The sequence below is a fragment of the Oryx dammah genome, unplaced genomic scaffold, assembly GCF_014754425.2.
Source record: "Oryx dammah isolate SB20612 unplaced genomic scaffold, SCBI_Odam_1.1 HiC_scaffold_27, whole genome shotgun sequence".
In the NCBI taxonomy this organism is placed as follows: Eukaryota; Metazoa; Chordata; class Mammalia; order Artiodactyla; family Bovidae; genus Oryx; species Oryx dammah.
Window position 1 is genome coordinate 73061321 of NW_024070211.1, and position 17711 is coordinate 73079031.

Here is a 17711-nt window from a genome sequence, read left to right on the forward strand (position 1 = left end):
ACTGATGGAGGGCGTTTTTGTGGCATGATAAAGCATGGTTTTGACACCATAAGGGCATCCACTTGGCAGTCTCTGTCCTTTCTGGATGCACCCAGTGAAGTTAGGGGACCTGTATATAGATCATTGTTGGACCTCTAAGGGTTGGCTGACACTTTGATGTATTCCTCGTGTTTATTAATCTTTTTTAAATCCAACTCATTTAGTGTTGAAAATATCCAGAGTAAATGTGTATGTGTGTTTATGTACATGTATAAATATATCTTGAAAATCTTTACATATCAGAAATTGCTGGGCTAAAGGACATATACATTTTTAATTTTAAAGGTTACAGCCAAAATGACTCCACAGATATTATATAGTCTGTCAGTGTTCATACTTTTCTCATTTTTTGAGCGAGATAGACTACCTTTTCATACGTTTATAACATAGATTCCCGAAGACTGCCTAAAAATGCTGTATGTTCTTTAGGTAAAATACTACAATCCATTAAAGGGTTATAGTATTGAACACAATAGCATCACAGGTATAAGACAGATACATCAGGCTACAGTGAATTGTTTAGATAATAAAAGAATTGAAACCGTAGAATATTCAATAACCACAGAATTGTTAGACAATAAAATTGCAATGCATATGAAAATCATCTTTATTAATTAACACATATATGTGGAAGTTAGAAAAAGGGAACAGAAGAATCTATCTAGCAGGGCAGGCATAGAGATATAGATGTAGAGAATGGACATGTGAGCATGTTAGATGGGAAGTGGGGATGGGATGACTGGGAGGTTGGGATTAACATACATACACTACCATGTGTAAAATAGCTAGTAGGAACCTGCAGTGTAGCAACAAGGAGTTCAGCCCCGTGCTCGGTGATGACCTAGAGAGTGTGGTGGGGTGCGGTGAGGGGTCCGAGAGGAAGGGGGTATACACACCCATATAGCTGATTCAGTTTGTTGTACAGCAGAAACTAACCCAACATTGCAAAGCAACTACACCCCAATTTTACAAACAAAATAGTAAGAAAATAAACTCCTCTGTGAATTTTACACACATGTCTCAAGCAGCTCTTGCATGTCAGGCATCACACACAGGACACAAGAGCAAAGAAACAAGCATGCTCTCTGCCCAAATGTTTCTTCAGGCCGAGGGAAGCACATTATCAACAGTGAAGTGTTCAGCGCTGTTCCCTGCTGGCTGCATTTTCATTTCCAGGGTAGAGGACAGAGGCTGGGTGGATGAGCGTCTGTGGCATCACAGCATTTCTGATCTGTGTGTATGATGCATCAGTGTGGGAAAGCATATTCACAAATGCTGTCCTGTTCACTTCTCATAAGTAAGCAGAGGCAGGCAGGGCAGGTATCACTATTAACTTTATTCTAAACAGGAGGAAACAAGACTACGGAGTTGGGCTTATCCGCAGTCACTGAGGTCACCCTGGAGATAACCATGACTCAGGAATTTTTTTGGTGAGGGGGTAGCAAATGAAAGCTCTGCTAGGCCCTCCATGAGCCATCCTAATGAAGAAACACATGAACATAAGAATATTCAGTGGATACTCACCAGCTGAAAGAATCAGCATCTCCTTTCTGCGTTTGAACATTGCTGCCTCCTAAGTCATGCATGTGGTGCCGTGAATACATTCATTTGATAGTTTTCTCTTCTTGGCCAAAGATCTGGTTTGCTTACGATTTTGTTTCCATACAAGGTCATCTGCAGGCTGATGATGGGGGCCATTCCAGAGTGAAATGTGCTCACCGGTTTCTACTGTTGACTTTGCGTTCACCTTCTGTCTTAGGAGGACACTTGGACGCATTAGAATGTTGGGCTCTTTGGCGGCAGTGTTTTTGCCTCATTTTACTTTCCCCCACATCAGAATGTGGAAGCAGCTCAAGCTCCTTTAAAAGTACATTTGGCAGCCCTGGTTTTCCATTGTCACCGTCTCACATGCTTGTGTTAACTTAGCCACATGAATGTCTTACTCAGCTTTGTAAATCTTAAAAGAACCCTTCCTTACTGACCATCCACTTACCTTGTTAGAGAATGGGAATAGGCCGAAGTGGGGGTCCCTGATATTTCGGGAGGAGCAGAGAGGGGGTCTGGAAGGCCTAGGCCATGATATAAGATATTGCCCAGGAACCAAGGATTACATTGGAGTTTTGAGTGCAAGAGCAACTACTTATCCTTGAAAAACTGGTACCTTCAGAGGATGTCGCTGATCCCATTTTGTATTGCTTGTTCCTCTGACTAGCACATGTGAAAGCTCTCCAAGTAGAATTACGGCTAAAACAGTTGGTAAATGCGATGAAAATGAGGCAGTGTATCACTGAGCCTCCCCGTATACCCAGAACACAGCAGCAGGCAGTGAAATGAATGAATCTTGGGCTTTGGAATAATGACACTAAAGACTAGTCAGGCTTTGCATTTATAACCCTTTCTGCCTCTAACTCCTTCTTCAGTGTCTCTGAGCAATTTAAAAGCGATTTATTCCAATCCACATTGAAAGTGGAGAACTGGGGATGCAGAGAAGCAAATGCGCGTGGAATGAATGGGACTTGCATGCTCCTCAGACTTGTTATGAGAGCGGGAAGTGGGTCGGGTGCCCCTTGAGGTCTAGATACAGATTGAAATGATGGATGCATAATCAGCTTCTGACTCATTATTTTTCTTTATGAACCATTTTTGAATCTCTGCATCAAGCCAGGAGACCGTCTGCTCAGCAGAATTTTGTCCTGGTATGCCAGGAGGGGCCCAGGTACCCAGAGCCTATGGAGACAGGATGGGATCTGTGTCACCCTAACGTCAGGGCTCAAAGAGCCAGGAAATTGTTGAAATCTGGAAGACTCTTCTAATAGGCATATACATGTGGATGAACTCATGATGAATCAGAAGACTGTAGACAAGACATTCAGGCCAGCAAAATCCAGGAGAGCAACTTAACCCAGCGGTTAAGGGCTGAGTGGGGTGGCACATTTTAATTTTTAGCTTCAATCCCCATCTCTGTTATTGAGGTTTCTTTCTTCCATTTCCCAAATTTCACCTCCCTGTGCCCACATACCCCCCTTTCAGTCTCACCAGGGAATTTCCTTATGAAATGGGGCATTCACATCCTGCACTGGGTTGAAGGACCATTTGGAGTGAGCCCAAACAGGATCCCCCATTTCTGACAGTGAAAGTCGAGAACATATTGTACCTGTGCGAACGCAGAGGAAGTAGCAGCTGCTGTTCCTGCTGTTGCCACGTGCCTTTTCTGCCCACACCTCTGGCCATGTCCCCCTCCAGCCCTTGGTAGGGTGTGACAACCCTGTTTCCCTACCAGGTCGGCTCAGCAGCTTAGCTGTGGGACTCCCCAAGAAGCCTAGACAGGGTTGGAAGACAGGCAGTGTGCGCTTCTGTCCCTGCTCTAATCCATCCTTAAGTCTGGCCTCCTCAATCAACTGTGGCTCATCCCATGAGCTTGGATGTGGTTGCACAAGCTCTCTCAAAAACCCGGGGCTCCAGGCAACCTCTCTCCAGGGACCAGAGATGGAACAGACTCCTTGCGCAGCTCCAGGAGAATTCAAGGGCTCCACTTGTTCTGTTGGCAGATGCCTTCTCAGGGCCTGGCTTGTAGAGGCCTTCGGGAAACTGTATAAAGAGTGATGAAGGAGACAAAGAGAAGTCCACTGGTCATCTGGGATCTTGGAGCCATGCCCCTAGGAGTGATTTCTTGCATTTCTCAAGAATCATGTGCCTTGATCTCCAATATCTCCCCAGCAGGGGACTAGGTCCTTCTGATACCCAATGCCTGCCTGCCTCTCTGTGCTATGCCCACATCTCCAGGCCCTGTTTGAGAGCCCAAGAGTGAGCTTACTGATGGAGCAATCCATCTTCTATGTCTATTTCAGATACTGAAATATTTACCCTCAGGCAGTCAAGCAAGTGACTGGTTGCAAAAGCCATTCTCTTAACTGAATGGAGAGTATTTTGTGTACATATGCACACACACTCCATCCTCTCCCCTCCCCTCACACATATGTATGTAAAATGAAGAATGTTTTGGACATAGGATTCAATTAACCTCTGGGACTTCAAGAACAAAGGTACCTCCTCACACACAAATAGCACACAAAAATTGCTCGTCCTCTCCTTACAGAGATGCTCAATTGCTGGAAGATCTGGCAATATTTATTATTTTGCCCATTTATCTGACAAATGTTGGTGAAGTAAAGAATATATTCCAGGACTTGTGCTAGGCCTTCTGGATCTGGGGCTGACAAAGGCAGTTGTGCCTACAGGAGGATACTACTGTGGCAGAGGAAGCAGACAGGTAAATAGGTGACTTAATTGTGTGAAAAGTACTCAGGTAGGAGGAGTAATAATGGAAAAAAAAATAGTAATCCCAACAGGAAACCTCACTGAGTGGGACCCCTCATATGCAGGGTCAGCCATTCGGTTGTGGAAAATGTTGCCCTGTGATTGGTGACATCAGGAAAGCACTAAGCTGAGCCCACGTGGAGGGCAGGAGCCAGTTGTAACACATTTAACTGGGTCATGTTACCATGGTACATATACCACGGGGTTTCACACCCATTTTCTCTAACCTTTCCTTGTGCTAAGCCCTTTGCATGAAGTATCTCTTCATCACTAAGGTCCTCTGACCTCAGAACCATTAGAGCCCATCTTACTGTGGTAGTGAGCAGGCCTATGATGCCTCTTCACTGTTGAGAGCTCAGTGGTTGGCCTGGCGTGGAATTGGGGTGAGAGAGGTGCGCGGGGGAGGCTTCTCCAAGGAGGTGCACCTGAACTGCCTTTTCGTGTAGACATTTCACACAGGCACAGTTGAAGATGGTCAGCATCTGCAGTTGTACGTGTATCTGAATGTTCTCTTACTCCTCGTCTTTAAAGTCACGGATTTGCAGTGCAAATTGTGATGTGTTTGATTTTGTGCTGGGGCTTCCAAATGACCAAAGTGCAGAGACTTTGCACAAACCAATCGTGTGGTTTTGATGTTGCTATATGTTTTGTTTTGTTTCTGGAAGGCTGCATAAGTAGCTGGGCATAGTCTAAGAGCTGGTCTCCAGGAAACGGACTTGGATTTAACATCCAACTAACCTTGGGCATTTAAACCTGCTTGGCAAATATTGCCTTCGTCTCCTTTGTCCTTGTGGATCTTTAGGAGACAGTTTTCGGGTAGTATCAGTTAGGGGCTTATGGAGGTCAGGAGAAAGTGAAAGTGTAGTCGCTCAGTCATATCCAACTCTTCACGATCCTATGAACTGTAGCCCACCAGGCTCCTCCATCCATAGGATTTTCCAGGCAAGAATCCTGGAGTGGGTTGCCATTTCCTTCTTCAGGGGACCTTCCAGACCCAGGGATAGAACTCTGGCCTCCTGCATTGCAGGCAGACTCTTTACCATTTGAGCCACCAGGGAATCCTGGAGATTAGGAGAGGAAGTAGCTAAATGTATAGGGGAGAGATTTGGCCACTGCTGTCTCTTCTTTCAGTACTGAACGAAAGACAGCTGTCCAGAGAGAGACCCTTTGGGTTACATGAAAGCATCACTTATCAGGAAAATAAAATTTCTCCATACCTAGCCTTGTGTGGATTCTTTTTAAAAATATAAAAGGGATACCTGTTACCAAATAATGATTCCCAATCATTATTTGAAAGGTAAACAAGTTAAGACTTAGCCACAGCATGTGGCCCATAGGGGTACCAAGTGGATCTTGGGTTTGAACTTACTCAGTGTTCATTAAAGACTGTATTCCAAGAACCAAACCTTGGAATACATCCTTTCTGTGAAATATCTCCTTGAATCCTCAGAGCAGCCCCATGAAATAAAGCACTATTACTTTCAACCATTTTACACATGAAGAGACAGGTTCAGAGAGCTTGTGTTACCTTGACTGAGACCTGTAACTAGAGAAAATGCATTATCACTGGACCTCAGATAATCCGTGGAGAGAGGCATATAACAATTTCTCACAGTTACAGAGCTAGGAGATGACACAGTCAGGCTTAGAAACCTGGTCGACCTGATTCCAGAGCTTGTGTTCTTAATCACTTTGTTGTCCTGATCACTTTGTGTTGATAATCTATTTATTGGATAAACTGAGGTTGACTGGTTGCTCAGACTCCATCCTGAGTGGCTCCATCAACTTGGCTAATGAAAACAAGTCAGAAAAGTGTCTGTTGGGCATGCAATCTCCTGGTTTGGGTAATCCTGGATATTCTACTTGAGGGAGAGAGAGAGCCTGGAAACTGACCACAGCCATGGAATCTGCCTAACGACTACCTTTTGAAAAACAAACAAACATTTTTTAATTGGAGTGTAGTTGCATCACACTGTTGTATTAGTTTCTGCTGTGCTGCTGCTGCTGCCAAGTCGCTTCAGTCGTGTCCGACTCTGTGTGACCCCATAGACGGCAGCCCACCAGGCTCTCCCGTCCCTGGGATTCTCCAGGCAAGAACACTGGAGTGGGTACATCAGAGTAAATCAGCCATGCGTATACATATATTCCTCTTTTTTGAATTTCCTTCCTGTTTAGGTCACCAAGAGCACCAAGTAGAGTTCCCTGTACTATAGAGTAAGTTCTCATTAGTCATCTATTTTATACATAGTATTAATAGTGTATATATGTGAATCCCAATCTCCCAATTCTTCCCACCTCCCACCCCTTCGGTGTCCATATGTTTGTTCTCTACGTCCATGTCTCTATTTCTCTTTTGCAAATAAGTTCATCTGTACCATTTTTTTTTCTAGATTCCACATACATGCACTGATGTCTAAGAACTACCTTAATCTACTCTTAAGGGATTCTTTGTCAACTACTCCACTTAGGGGTTTAAAACAATCTCGTTCATCCTTTCACACAGAGTGAAAATCTGAGTAGTTTAACTGAACTCTGTCGATACCTAGGGAATTCCCAGTCCTGGAGCTTCATCTGTTCTCTCTTCCTTAGTATTAGTTCAAAAGTTAAATTTTAGAGCATGTAATTTAGAGCTCTGTTTAGAAACGCTCATTGATGGAGTCAAGCTGCAGCCATGGAGATGTTCTGTCATCTGGAATATCCTCATTACAGCCTAGGCTTCTGAAGACAAGATGAAGTATCAATAAAACATGCTGCTTCCTCTTGAGTTGAGCCTTTGCACTTGAATGCATTCTTGCAGTGTCTCTCTTGTTCCTGTGCTAAGGAAATCTAAGTGGGCAGAATGATGGGGGAGCGGGGAGTTGGGGGAAAAGCAATTCAGTGTGGTTAAGTGCCAGTGTGTGGCAAGACCGTAAGCCCTCACAAGGTCACAGAATGCCCTTGGTGGTGACAAACTCTCTGCCTATCCTGTTGTCATTCAAACCTCAAGTATGCTATTTGACCTTAACACATCTGCTACGTTAGAACGTCACAGGTAATGAGGACACAGGAAGCAAGAAGAAAAGTTGTTTGTTGACAGAAGTGGCAAAGAACTGTTGTTTTGGTGTTTGCAAGTAGTGCATTTCCTGCAATCCTAATTAGTGTGATGAAGACTCTTTGCCAAGAAGTTGTGTGGTATTTGCTTAAGATTCATTATGAACTGGAGAGGCTTTGGAGAGTTAGCCCAAAGTGTTTATTCTATGTGTACTGAGATACTCAGTTGCCAGCAGGGCAGAAGAGATGGTGCAAATTGTTATTCAGATATAATTAAACCTAGGTCACATTCGAGTCCATTAAGCCACAGCTTCAAATCCTTTTAATTAATGGGTTCAGATTGGTAGGTCTGAAGGAGCTAATTAAATTTCTTTTTCCAGGATTTTCTATTTAAATAGACAAGCATTGTGGTTCCTGCATTTACTCCAAAGTTATTCTTTGCAGTTTAGTGTTGATGACAGTGTCAGTGCTTCACGGCAGGCCCTGCTCTTTCAGAGGTTAGGAAATACTATGGTCTCTGGTTAAACCAATGGAGACCCCTGTCTGCATCTTTCAGGATCTGGAAGCCCTGTGTTTCCTGAGTCCAGCCACAGCCTGATAGAGGTCCTCTTTTCCCTAGAGAGCCGGCACCTCCTCCCCTAAATCCGCCGGAGTGACAGGTCACAGAGATCAAAAGCCTCAAGGATAGTATCCCGGATTCTTCATGTTTAATGAAGCTGGGATGTCTTGGAACTAGATCTTCCCACCCGTTCCTTCATTTCTTCTACTGTTGTCACTTACACCCCACCCCTAAGCCGCATGCACAGGCCATACCCTGTATACAGAAGTTCTTTCTGACAGTCTAACTCCTATTAGCTACATGTTGTTGTTCAGTCACTCAGTCATGTCTGACTGTTTGGGACCCCATGGACTGCAGCATGCCAGTTCCCTGTCCTTCACTATCTCCCAGAGTTTACTCAAACTCATATCCATTGAGTCGGTGATGCCATCCAACCATTTCATCCTCTGTCATCCCCTTCTCCTCCTGCCCTCAATCTTTCCCAACCTCAAGGTTTTATCCAATGAGTTGGCTCTTCGCATCAGGTGGCCAAAATATTAGAGATTCAGCTCCAGCATCAGTCCTTCTAATGAATATTCAGGGTTGATTTCCTTTAGGATGGACTGGTTTGTCTCAAGAGTCTTCTCCAGCATCACGGTTCAGAACCATCAGTTCTTCGCTGCTCAGCTATCTTTTTGGTCCAGCTCTCACATCCACACGTGACTACTGGGAAAACCGTAGCTTTGACTAGATGGACCTTTGTCAGCAAAGTGATCTCTCTGCTTTTTAATATGCTAAGTTTGTTATAGCTTTTCTTCCAAGGAGCAAGCGTCTTTTAATTTCAAGGCTGCAGTCACCATCCACAGTGATTTGGGAGCCCAAGAAAATAAAGTTAGTTACATAATAAGATCCAAAATCAGGGGCTCCAAATGGTGGGGGAGATGCCCGTCATACCAGACAGCTTCCAGGATCTGGCTGCTGTGTTTCCTTCCCCTCCATGTCTCTGGTTCTTCTGCTCCAGGAGAAATGACCCCAACCAGCAGAGGGAGCTCAGCTGGCTACTCAAAGCTTTTCCTCCGCAGTTCCTTCCCCTGTGGATGTCTCTGAGAATCATCTCAAGGTCTACAAGATATGAAAGGTTATTCTTCCAAAACAACAAAACACTTCAGTACACTGTTCTGTGCAAAAGAACATACAGTTATAGGATGTCTCTCCAGAAAACCTGAGATTTTAGTTTCTTGGCCCAGAAGATTCCCTGCGGGGGCTTCCTAACTCTTCAGTATGGCCAACGTGGGCCACACTGGGTTAAGCCCTGGAATTGGGTGCCCAGCACATACATGCTTCATCTGCCAGTGTTGCCTGGGGAACCCAGCAGCTTGTACTCAGGGCTCTCTAGACAGAACCATTCCAAATCATCATTCAAGTAAAGCTGCAGAGATAGGATGGCTGGGGAGAGGACCCAGGAAAAGAGAACCAGGCATCCAGCCACGTCCAAGCCAGCAGCTTCCTTCACTTTGGGGGCCTGGCCATGTGGTTGTTCCCCAATGTGATGGCAGAAGGAAAGGACGCTCTGGGGCCCAGTTGTCCTTTGCCACTGGACGTGCCTCAGAGACTGGAGAGGTTTCAGGAGCAGCTCCTTCGTGTGGCTAGGGAGATCTCCCGCGTCACCAAGCCCAGACTCAGACCCTGCCCGTCAGGACCCACAGCCCCCCAGCGATGTGAGACGCCCTGGGAGGCGGGTACACAGGGAGGCCTTTCTATGCGATGATGTTTCGTTTCTGGTCCCAGGAATCAGTGCCACTGAACTGCAGCAAGTCCCTTTTGTCACAGGGGCTCTGGGCCGCAGCGTTCTCTAACAAGGACTCTGAGATGTGTTTTTGCTGCCATCTGTTGTCTGCTGTGGGGACAACTCAGGGTGTACTTGCTGGAGAGGGAAAGCCTTGCCCAGTCACAGCTCCTCACCCTCTCCCCACATCGAGAAGAAAATAAAAACCAAGATGTTGATGTCCCCCAGTGAAAACCCCATTATGAAAACCCATGTTTGCTGACCTCCCATCGCTTCCAAGCAGCTCCATGTGAACTGCAATCACACTGCCGAGCGACCTTTCTGTCTCTGTGCCCAGCATCCCTGAAAGGGCCTGTTGTTCCTTTGGTTCAATGAAGAAACCTTCTGTTTAGTTAAGCAAGTGTTTTTCCAGTCATGTCTCCTGTTGCATTACAGAAAGATTATTGTGAAGTCTTGAGGTTTGTTGTTGTTGTTCTTTGAATACCCCCACCTCCCTACCCCCTCAACTACCCACCCCCGACACTTACTCCTTTCCTTTTTTTTTTTTTACAAAGAAGTGAAATTCCTGATGACCTGAGCACCTTCCTGGGCCTTTAAAGGTCCCTGGTCTTGGTTTTCAGGTCCTCTTGTAAACTGGCTTCTCATCACCCCAGCTTCCCAGGGCCTTGGAACTTCCCAGTCTCAGAGGTGTCTGCATAGGCATGGAGCCCAGAAGAGGCCCCTGGGAGCCAGGGATGCCAGTCCTGGTCGCTGTGTTTACGTGTGGTGTGTTTCTCTGTCTTACAGCTGTTTGTTGGGCTTGGGTTCCCGTACGAGGGCCCAGCTCCCCTGGAGGCCATCGCAAATGGATGTGCTTTTCTGAATCCCAAGTTCAACCCACCCAAAAGCAGCAAAAACACAGACTTTTTCATTGGCAAGCCAACTCTGAGAGAGGTAAGCATCTATAAAACTCATTCTACTTTCACTCGTATGAATGGTACCTCTTTATTGAGTGCAAGGAGCCCATTTGAACCTCAGAGCCTTGGGCGGTGGGTATTGCCAACTTCATTTCATGTACAATAACTCCCCTACATACGCACCTTCAAGTTGTGAACTTTCAAGGATGCGAACGTATGTTCACTAATCAGTCACACTAGTTCACGTGTCTGGGAGGCATTACCATGTGCTTGCATCCTGTACAAGCAGTTGTGCTTTTGTGTACTTTGCAGTATTCTATAGAGTACAGTAGGACAGTATCTTTATGTCAAGCCCAGGATGTCCAGAAGCAGGCATAAAAGCAGCAGTGATGTAGCTGGTACTTGCCTGTTCACTTGATGTCAGCCCTTCTGTGCGAGCTGTTGCACTATACTACTGTACTTTCTAAGATACTGTACTGTAAGATTAAAAATGTTTTCTTTACTTTTTGTATTTGTTTTTACATATTATTTGCGTGAAAAGTATTATAAACCTATCACAGTGCTACTGTATAGCCGATTGTGTTAGTTAGGGACCTCGGTTACCTTTGTTGAACTTACAAACAAACTAGATTTTCGAATGTGCTCTCAGAATGGAACTCATTTGTATGTAGGGAACTTAATACAGTTGGGTGGAAGGAGGAGGGTGTACAGGGATTCAGACATGGATGGTTTGATTACATCCCCTCACTAGGTAGTTTCAGAGCCAAGATCCAGTCTAATTTCCATCCATCTACAAAATATAGGTTCTTTTCACCCTACCCCATCTCCATCTTAATTTGAACAGATATCTCCAGCCTTCTAATGGGCTGGACTCTATTTTTCTGAATGATTAGTTTATGGAATAAAAAGAAAATTAACTGGTTAACAGTTTTTTTTTTAACTTTTTATTTTGTATTGTAATATAGCCAATTAAAAATGTGATAGTTTCAGGTAAACAGCAAAGGGACTCATGTATCCGTTCTCCCCCAAACTCCTCTCCCATTCAGGCTACCACATAACACTGAGCAGAGTTCCATGTGTTATACAGTAGATCCTTGTTGGTTATCCATTTTAAATATAGTCGTGTGTACATGTCAGTCCCAAACTCTGCAACTATCTCTTTCCTCCCTCCTTTCATTCGGAAGCCATAAGTTCATTCTGTAAGTCTGTGAGTCTCTTTCTGTTTTGTGAATTCATTTGTAACATTTCTTCTTAGATTGCACATATAAGGGATGTCACAGAATACTTCTCCTTCTCTGTCTGACTTCCTTCACTCAGTGTGACCCTTTCTAGGTCCATCCATGTTGCTGCAAATGGCATTATTTCATTCTTTTTGATGGCTGAGTAATATTCCATTGTATATGTGTACCACATCTTTATCCATTCCTCTCTCAATGGGCATTTAGATTGCTTCCATGTCTTGGCTATTGTAAACATTGCTACAATAAACATTGGGGTGCATGTATCCTTTTGGATCATTAATGGGTATTTTTAAAGAACCTACTCTCTGTGATGAGCTTTGGGGAATAAAAAAGTGGGCTGTGGGGTCCTTCCTTAAAGAATCATCATCCTTAAGAGAAATGATGTATCAAGAGGGACTAAATAGTGTGCCTGGTATTTTAGCTGTCGGCCAGCACCACCCTGAGAAAAGCAGTTCTGCTGTTGCTTGAACTGTTTGTAGAAGCCTTATCTGAATTGCCTTCAGGGGTTCCCTTGAAAATCCACAGAGGGGAATGAATCACTGTTGAAGGCAGTTGGATTCTATTTGGGACAATAAACAAAAGTGCATGTGAGTGACCGAGCTGGGTATTTCTATATCTGCTTAGAAAACAAGCATGTGCAAGGGACAGTAAGATCAATTTCTTATTATTTCATATTTATTTAGTTAGTAAGTGGCTCTGCGGGCTGCTTGCGAGGAGGAAGCCTTTAAGTGTTGAGTTATCCCAGTGCCCTATCATTCAGGACAAAAGGATGATTCTGCTGACAGCCCTCCCCACCCCGACCCCCAGACATGTTTTTAAAGCATACTGTTTTCAACTCCGCTACTTTCAAACCTTTATAGGACAATGCTCCTGAAATACCCCCAGTGAATAAAGCACATTTTCCATGATTACTCTTTACCAGTCAGAGAGCTGACCAGTTAATAGAGTTGATTATTCTGAGAGTTCTTTTCTTTGACCCTCCCCATCACTGGTGAAAGGGCCAAAGGAGATGGGGGGAGATCAGCGGGACCACAGATTATCCTGAAAAAAGATGGACCTGTGACCCAGATAACCTCTGACACAGGTTAACAGGTTGTGTGAGTCAGTGAGTGTGTGTATGTATGTATGGGTGCGTGTGTGCGTATTTGCCTGCTTTTTCCTTCTGCTAATATTATGAATTTGAGTTCTTTGTTTTGGAGGGACAAGTGTTTGGACTTCACATGCTGTGGGAGGCACCAGGGCACAGATCAGGAACCTTCAGTCTTATTCTTTTAGAACTTATTCTTTGGAAAACTTTGAAAAGATGCTTTCCAGCAGTGAGAACATCTCAATTTAGGCGTCTGTGCTTTAGCCTATGACTGATTTTGAAACTTTGGAGCTCTGGGAAAAAAGTGTGGGGTATCAAATCATTCCTCTGTTGTTATTTGAGTGTAGGAAACCTGAAGTTTTATGTCTGCCTAAATTGGATAATTATTTGTAATTTTCAGTGTTTTTTCCCACTTTTTGCAATAAATTATACACAATGAAAAATTATGATTTTCACCTTTTTTGAGTGGGCAGTTCACTGGAATTCAGCACATTTGCAATATCATGTAATCATCACCACTCACTACTATCTTTTAACATTTATTGTTCCAAACAGAAACTCTGTACATTACTAATAACGCCCCATTCTCCATTGCCTCAGCCCTGAACAGAATAGTAACCACTACCCTACTTTCTGTCTCTTACCTCTCCTGCTGCTGCTGCTGCTAATTGGGATTCTCCAGGCAAGAACACTGGAGTGGGTTGCCTTTTCCTTCTCCAATGCATGAAAGTGAAAAGTGAAAGTGAAGTCGCTCAGTCATGTCCGACTCTTAGCGACCCCATGGACTGCAGCCTACCAGGCTCCTCTGTCCATGGGATTTTCCAGGCAAGAGTACTGGAGTGGGGTGCCATTGCCTTCTCCATTACCTCTCCTAGTTACCCCATATAAGTGGAATCAGGCAGCATTTGTCCTTTTCTGACTGGCTTGTGTCACTAAGCGGGTCTTCAAGGTTCATTCATTTTGTAGCGTCTGTCCAAATCTTGTTCTTCTGTGAGGCTGAATAGTACTTCATTGTATGATTGGACCACATTTTATGTATCCATTCATCTGTTTATGGACACTTGGGTTATTTCCATTTCTTGTCTGTTACAAATAATGCTGCTGTGAACAGGGGGGTACAGGTATCTGTCTGAATCCTTGCTTTCCATTCTTTGTGGTATATATACCTATGAGCAGAATTGTTGGAACTTGCTTTTTGTTTATTTTGAAATAATTTTAGTCTTATGGAAAAGTTGCAAAAATTGTACAGAGTTTGCTTATGTGCTTCATGCAGCTTCCACTAATGGTAACATATTATAAAACTACAGTGTCATTGCCAAAACCAAGACATTAACATTGGTACCCTAGCATTATCGAAGCTACAGACTTTATTTGGATTTCACTAGTTGTACCACTAATATCCCTTTACTGGTGCAGGATCTCACGTGGGCTTTACTTGTCGTGTCTCTTTAGTCTCGTCCAATCTGTGATAGTTCTTTAGTCTTTTACTGTCATTTATGACCTTGACGTTTTGAGTACCAGTCAGTGATTCTAAACACTGTCCCTCAATTTAGATTTGACTGGTGTTTTCTCCTGATTAGTTTGAGGTTAGACATTTTTGGCAAGAATCCTGCAGAAGTGATGTGACCTCAGTGTATCATATCAGGGGGTTAGTGATGTCAGTGTCTTATTACTGATGATGTAACCTTGATCACTTGGTCAAGGTCATGTTGGCCAGCTTTTCTCCACTGTGAAGTTACTAATTTTTTTTCTATTTTGGGGGGAAGTACTTTGAAACCATGCAAATATCCTCCAACTTTTTTTTAATTGAAGGATAATTGCTTTACAGAATTTTCTGGTTTTCTGTCATACATCAACAAGAATCAGGCACAGGTACACCCATGTCCCTTCCCTCTCAGACCTCCCTCCCATCTCCCTCCTCACTCTACCCTTCAGCCTGTTGTAGATCCTCCAACTTTTGACCATTTATTTTTACCATGTGTCAGTAGATCTTGCTTGCAACCATTATTACAGTGGTGTTCTAATGGTGATTTTTCTGTCGTCTTGAATTTTTTTTTTTTTTTTTTTTTAGTGCATGGAAAACAAAGAAACCCATCTCTTCTTGTTGTAGTTTCTATAACAAGCCTTTGGGAAATGATTTATCAAAAGTATTTTAGATTGGTACCTTCTATATCATTAGAATTAGATAATAATGTAAATTTTGATTCATGAAGATTTTGATAGCACTGTGTTGCAACTGACTACTTTTTCCTGGGGAAAAAGAAAAATGTAGGCCCCCTCTTAAATACAGTCTAACCCTTTCGCAGTGTGTGATGTGATGTAATGTGATGACACGTAGATCAGATCAGGCTGCAGTTGCTGAGTGTGTTCATCCTGTCAGTTGCGTTCCTTTAGTCGTTTACTTCTTTGTTGAGATGATAGAGGGTTTTCATCCTTCACAGCATAAAAAGGGAATAGGTGTTGGAGCTGCCACCAGGCGTTTGCTTCCTCCTGTTCCTTCACATGGTCCGACCAGTGCTGGAATGAGACTCCGGTTAGAATAGCACTGGCAGAGCCTTTCAATAGCTGCTCAATGAGTGACCTCCCACAGGTGACCCCATCAGCCATGGGGCCCCACAGGAGGGCTGGGATGCAGAGGTCAGCTGACGGATGTTCACTGTATCCCCACACGATCTGTGGTACTAAGTCACTACATTAGGGGAACTTCTCAAGACACATTTCCTGCTCCCAGGAGCTCAGACTGATTTGGAAGCATGACAATAAGAATGATGCTTAATCAATGGGAATGCATAAGGAAATAACCGAGTACATTAAAGAAGGCTAGTTAACTTGGAGTGTTGCCAGGCGGTGGGTAGGCTGGGTTAGGTGAGATGGGGCTGGTGGAGGAGCTGTGCTTTAAAGGAGAAGAAGAGGTGGGTTTTTTGAGTTTGAGAAACATGAACGTTGATGAGTTGGAGGGAAACCCCAAGCAGGTCACTTTGCTTTATGCAGGAAGGCAGGTTCCATCTGATGTCCATTTCCTTCTCTGCTGGAGACAGTGCAGAGAGCAGGCTGATGGCCAGCAACGTGACTCAGCTTTGAGAGGAGCCAGTGAACCTGACCTCAGGGGCATGTGGGCTACCACACTCTGCTCTTTCAGCTCACAGAATCCCCCTGATCAAAGATGCTTTTAGTGCTCACTTCGGCAGCACATATACCAAAGATGCTTTTAATTGGGAAAGAGCTATCAACACTTGTACAGATTTCTAAGGGTCAGGAATCCCTAGAAGGTATCAGTTTTTTCCCCTCAACAAATTGAAAAATTCTAACTGAAGCATATATAATTACATAGCCATCTTTTTGTGCCCTAGCTAATCTTCTGAGCTAAGCAACAATTGATCCATATAAATGGATCCATATAAATTGTATCTATGTCTCCTCTTTGCCTTCACTTGAAGAGAAGTCTAAATTTTTCTTTGTATTTAATGGGGAAACAGCTTTGTTTTTATTTTTGCATTGGACCCATTTTTATTTTTTTGGCTGCTCTGGGCCTTTCTTGCGGCATGTGAGCTCTTTGTTGCTGCACAGGGGCTTCTCTCTACTTGCTGTGTGCAGGTTTCTCTTGTGGAACACGGGCTCTAGACCTTATGGGCTCCATCACCCTGAGGATGTGGGATCTCAGTTCCCCAGCCAGGGATTGAACCGATATCCCCTACGTTGGACCCCTTTTTAAAACCACGTTCTACATACTCAGGAAGAGAAGTTCCATGTGCCTTAAGTATAGTGTGGTTCATTCAAGTTATACTTGAAATGTACTATGGATTGTATTTTAATCTTTATATTGGGAAACATATTAGCAGGTTCTTGATCATTATTCTGACATTTTGTAAACCATTGGAAATTCTCTGGCTCCAGGGTTTCCTCTTCCATAAAGAGAACTCATGTTCTTCCTGGAGATTTAATGGCCACTCTGAAATAATGTCTCATAGTTAATAAGATTTTCATGACTTTTACAAACTATATACTTCAGTAAACATACTAATGGATATACAATGAAGTAGCTCAAACCAGATGGTTCTCAATAAATTAACAAGGAGGAATGTAACATTCAGATAGGGAATAACGCATCACAGAAAGCCTTACTCATAAAATTAAGTAACCCTCCATAAATGTAAATGAACATGATAATAATGGCTCAGCATTTCATATCTTCTAAGTACCTAGAGCAACCTTGTAAATAAGCAGGGACCTTAAGAGGCAGAGGGGAGACAGACTGCTAAATAGTGACATTGATGGCAACTTTCATTTACCCTGATTCAATTGGAAGAGTTAATTAGTTGGTTCTCCAGGTCACAAAATGAAAATGGTATGACATTTTGCTCAGCTTCAGGGAAGGTCTTATACAGACATACATTCAATCCTGTAATTTTTCTTTTTTTAGCAAGTTTTTAAAAAATGATGAAAAGGCTGGTGTTTACATTGAGCTTCTTTTAGTCTTTGTCTTAAGAACTCAAGACCATCTTTTAAAATTGTCATCTTCCTTTTTTGTCAAAAGGTCAAAAGTTGTTGAAGGATCTGTTGAATCTGCTCTGTTACTTTTTGGCTATATAGTCCTGAGGAATTGTTAACCCCTCTAAACCTGAGAATCCTCGCTGTTACATGGGAAACCTGATAAGTAAATAATGCGTGGGTGATGAGCACAGTGCCTGGCCCAACGAGGGGCTTTGGTGATAAGTGCTCAACCTACAATATGTGCTGAAACAAAGAAAAGGAGGTTCCCCCAGCTCTAAGAGCCTGC

General features: G+C 43.5%; 1 protein-coding gene across 2 annotated transcripts in view; it reads left to right on the plus strand.

The window, feature by feature from the left end:
• The window catches only part of MGAT5 (alpha-1,6-mannosylglycoprotein 6-beta-N-acetylglucosaminyltransferase), a 394846-nt gene that overhangs the window by 340697 nt on the left and 36438 nt on the right, over nucleotides 1-17711 (plus strand). For both annotated transcript variants that reach the window (XM_040228417.1, XM_040228416.1), the window contains exon 14: nucleotides 10497-10643. In XM_040228417.1, coding sequence (XP_040084351.1) covers nucleotides 10497-10643 — 147 coding nt within the window. The remainder of the gene's footprint in view (nucleotides 1-10496; nucleotides 10644-17711) is intronic.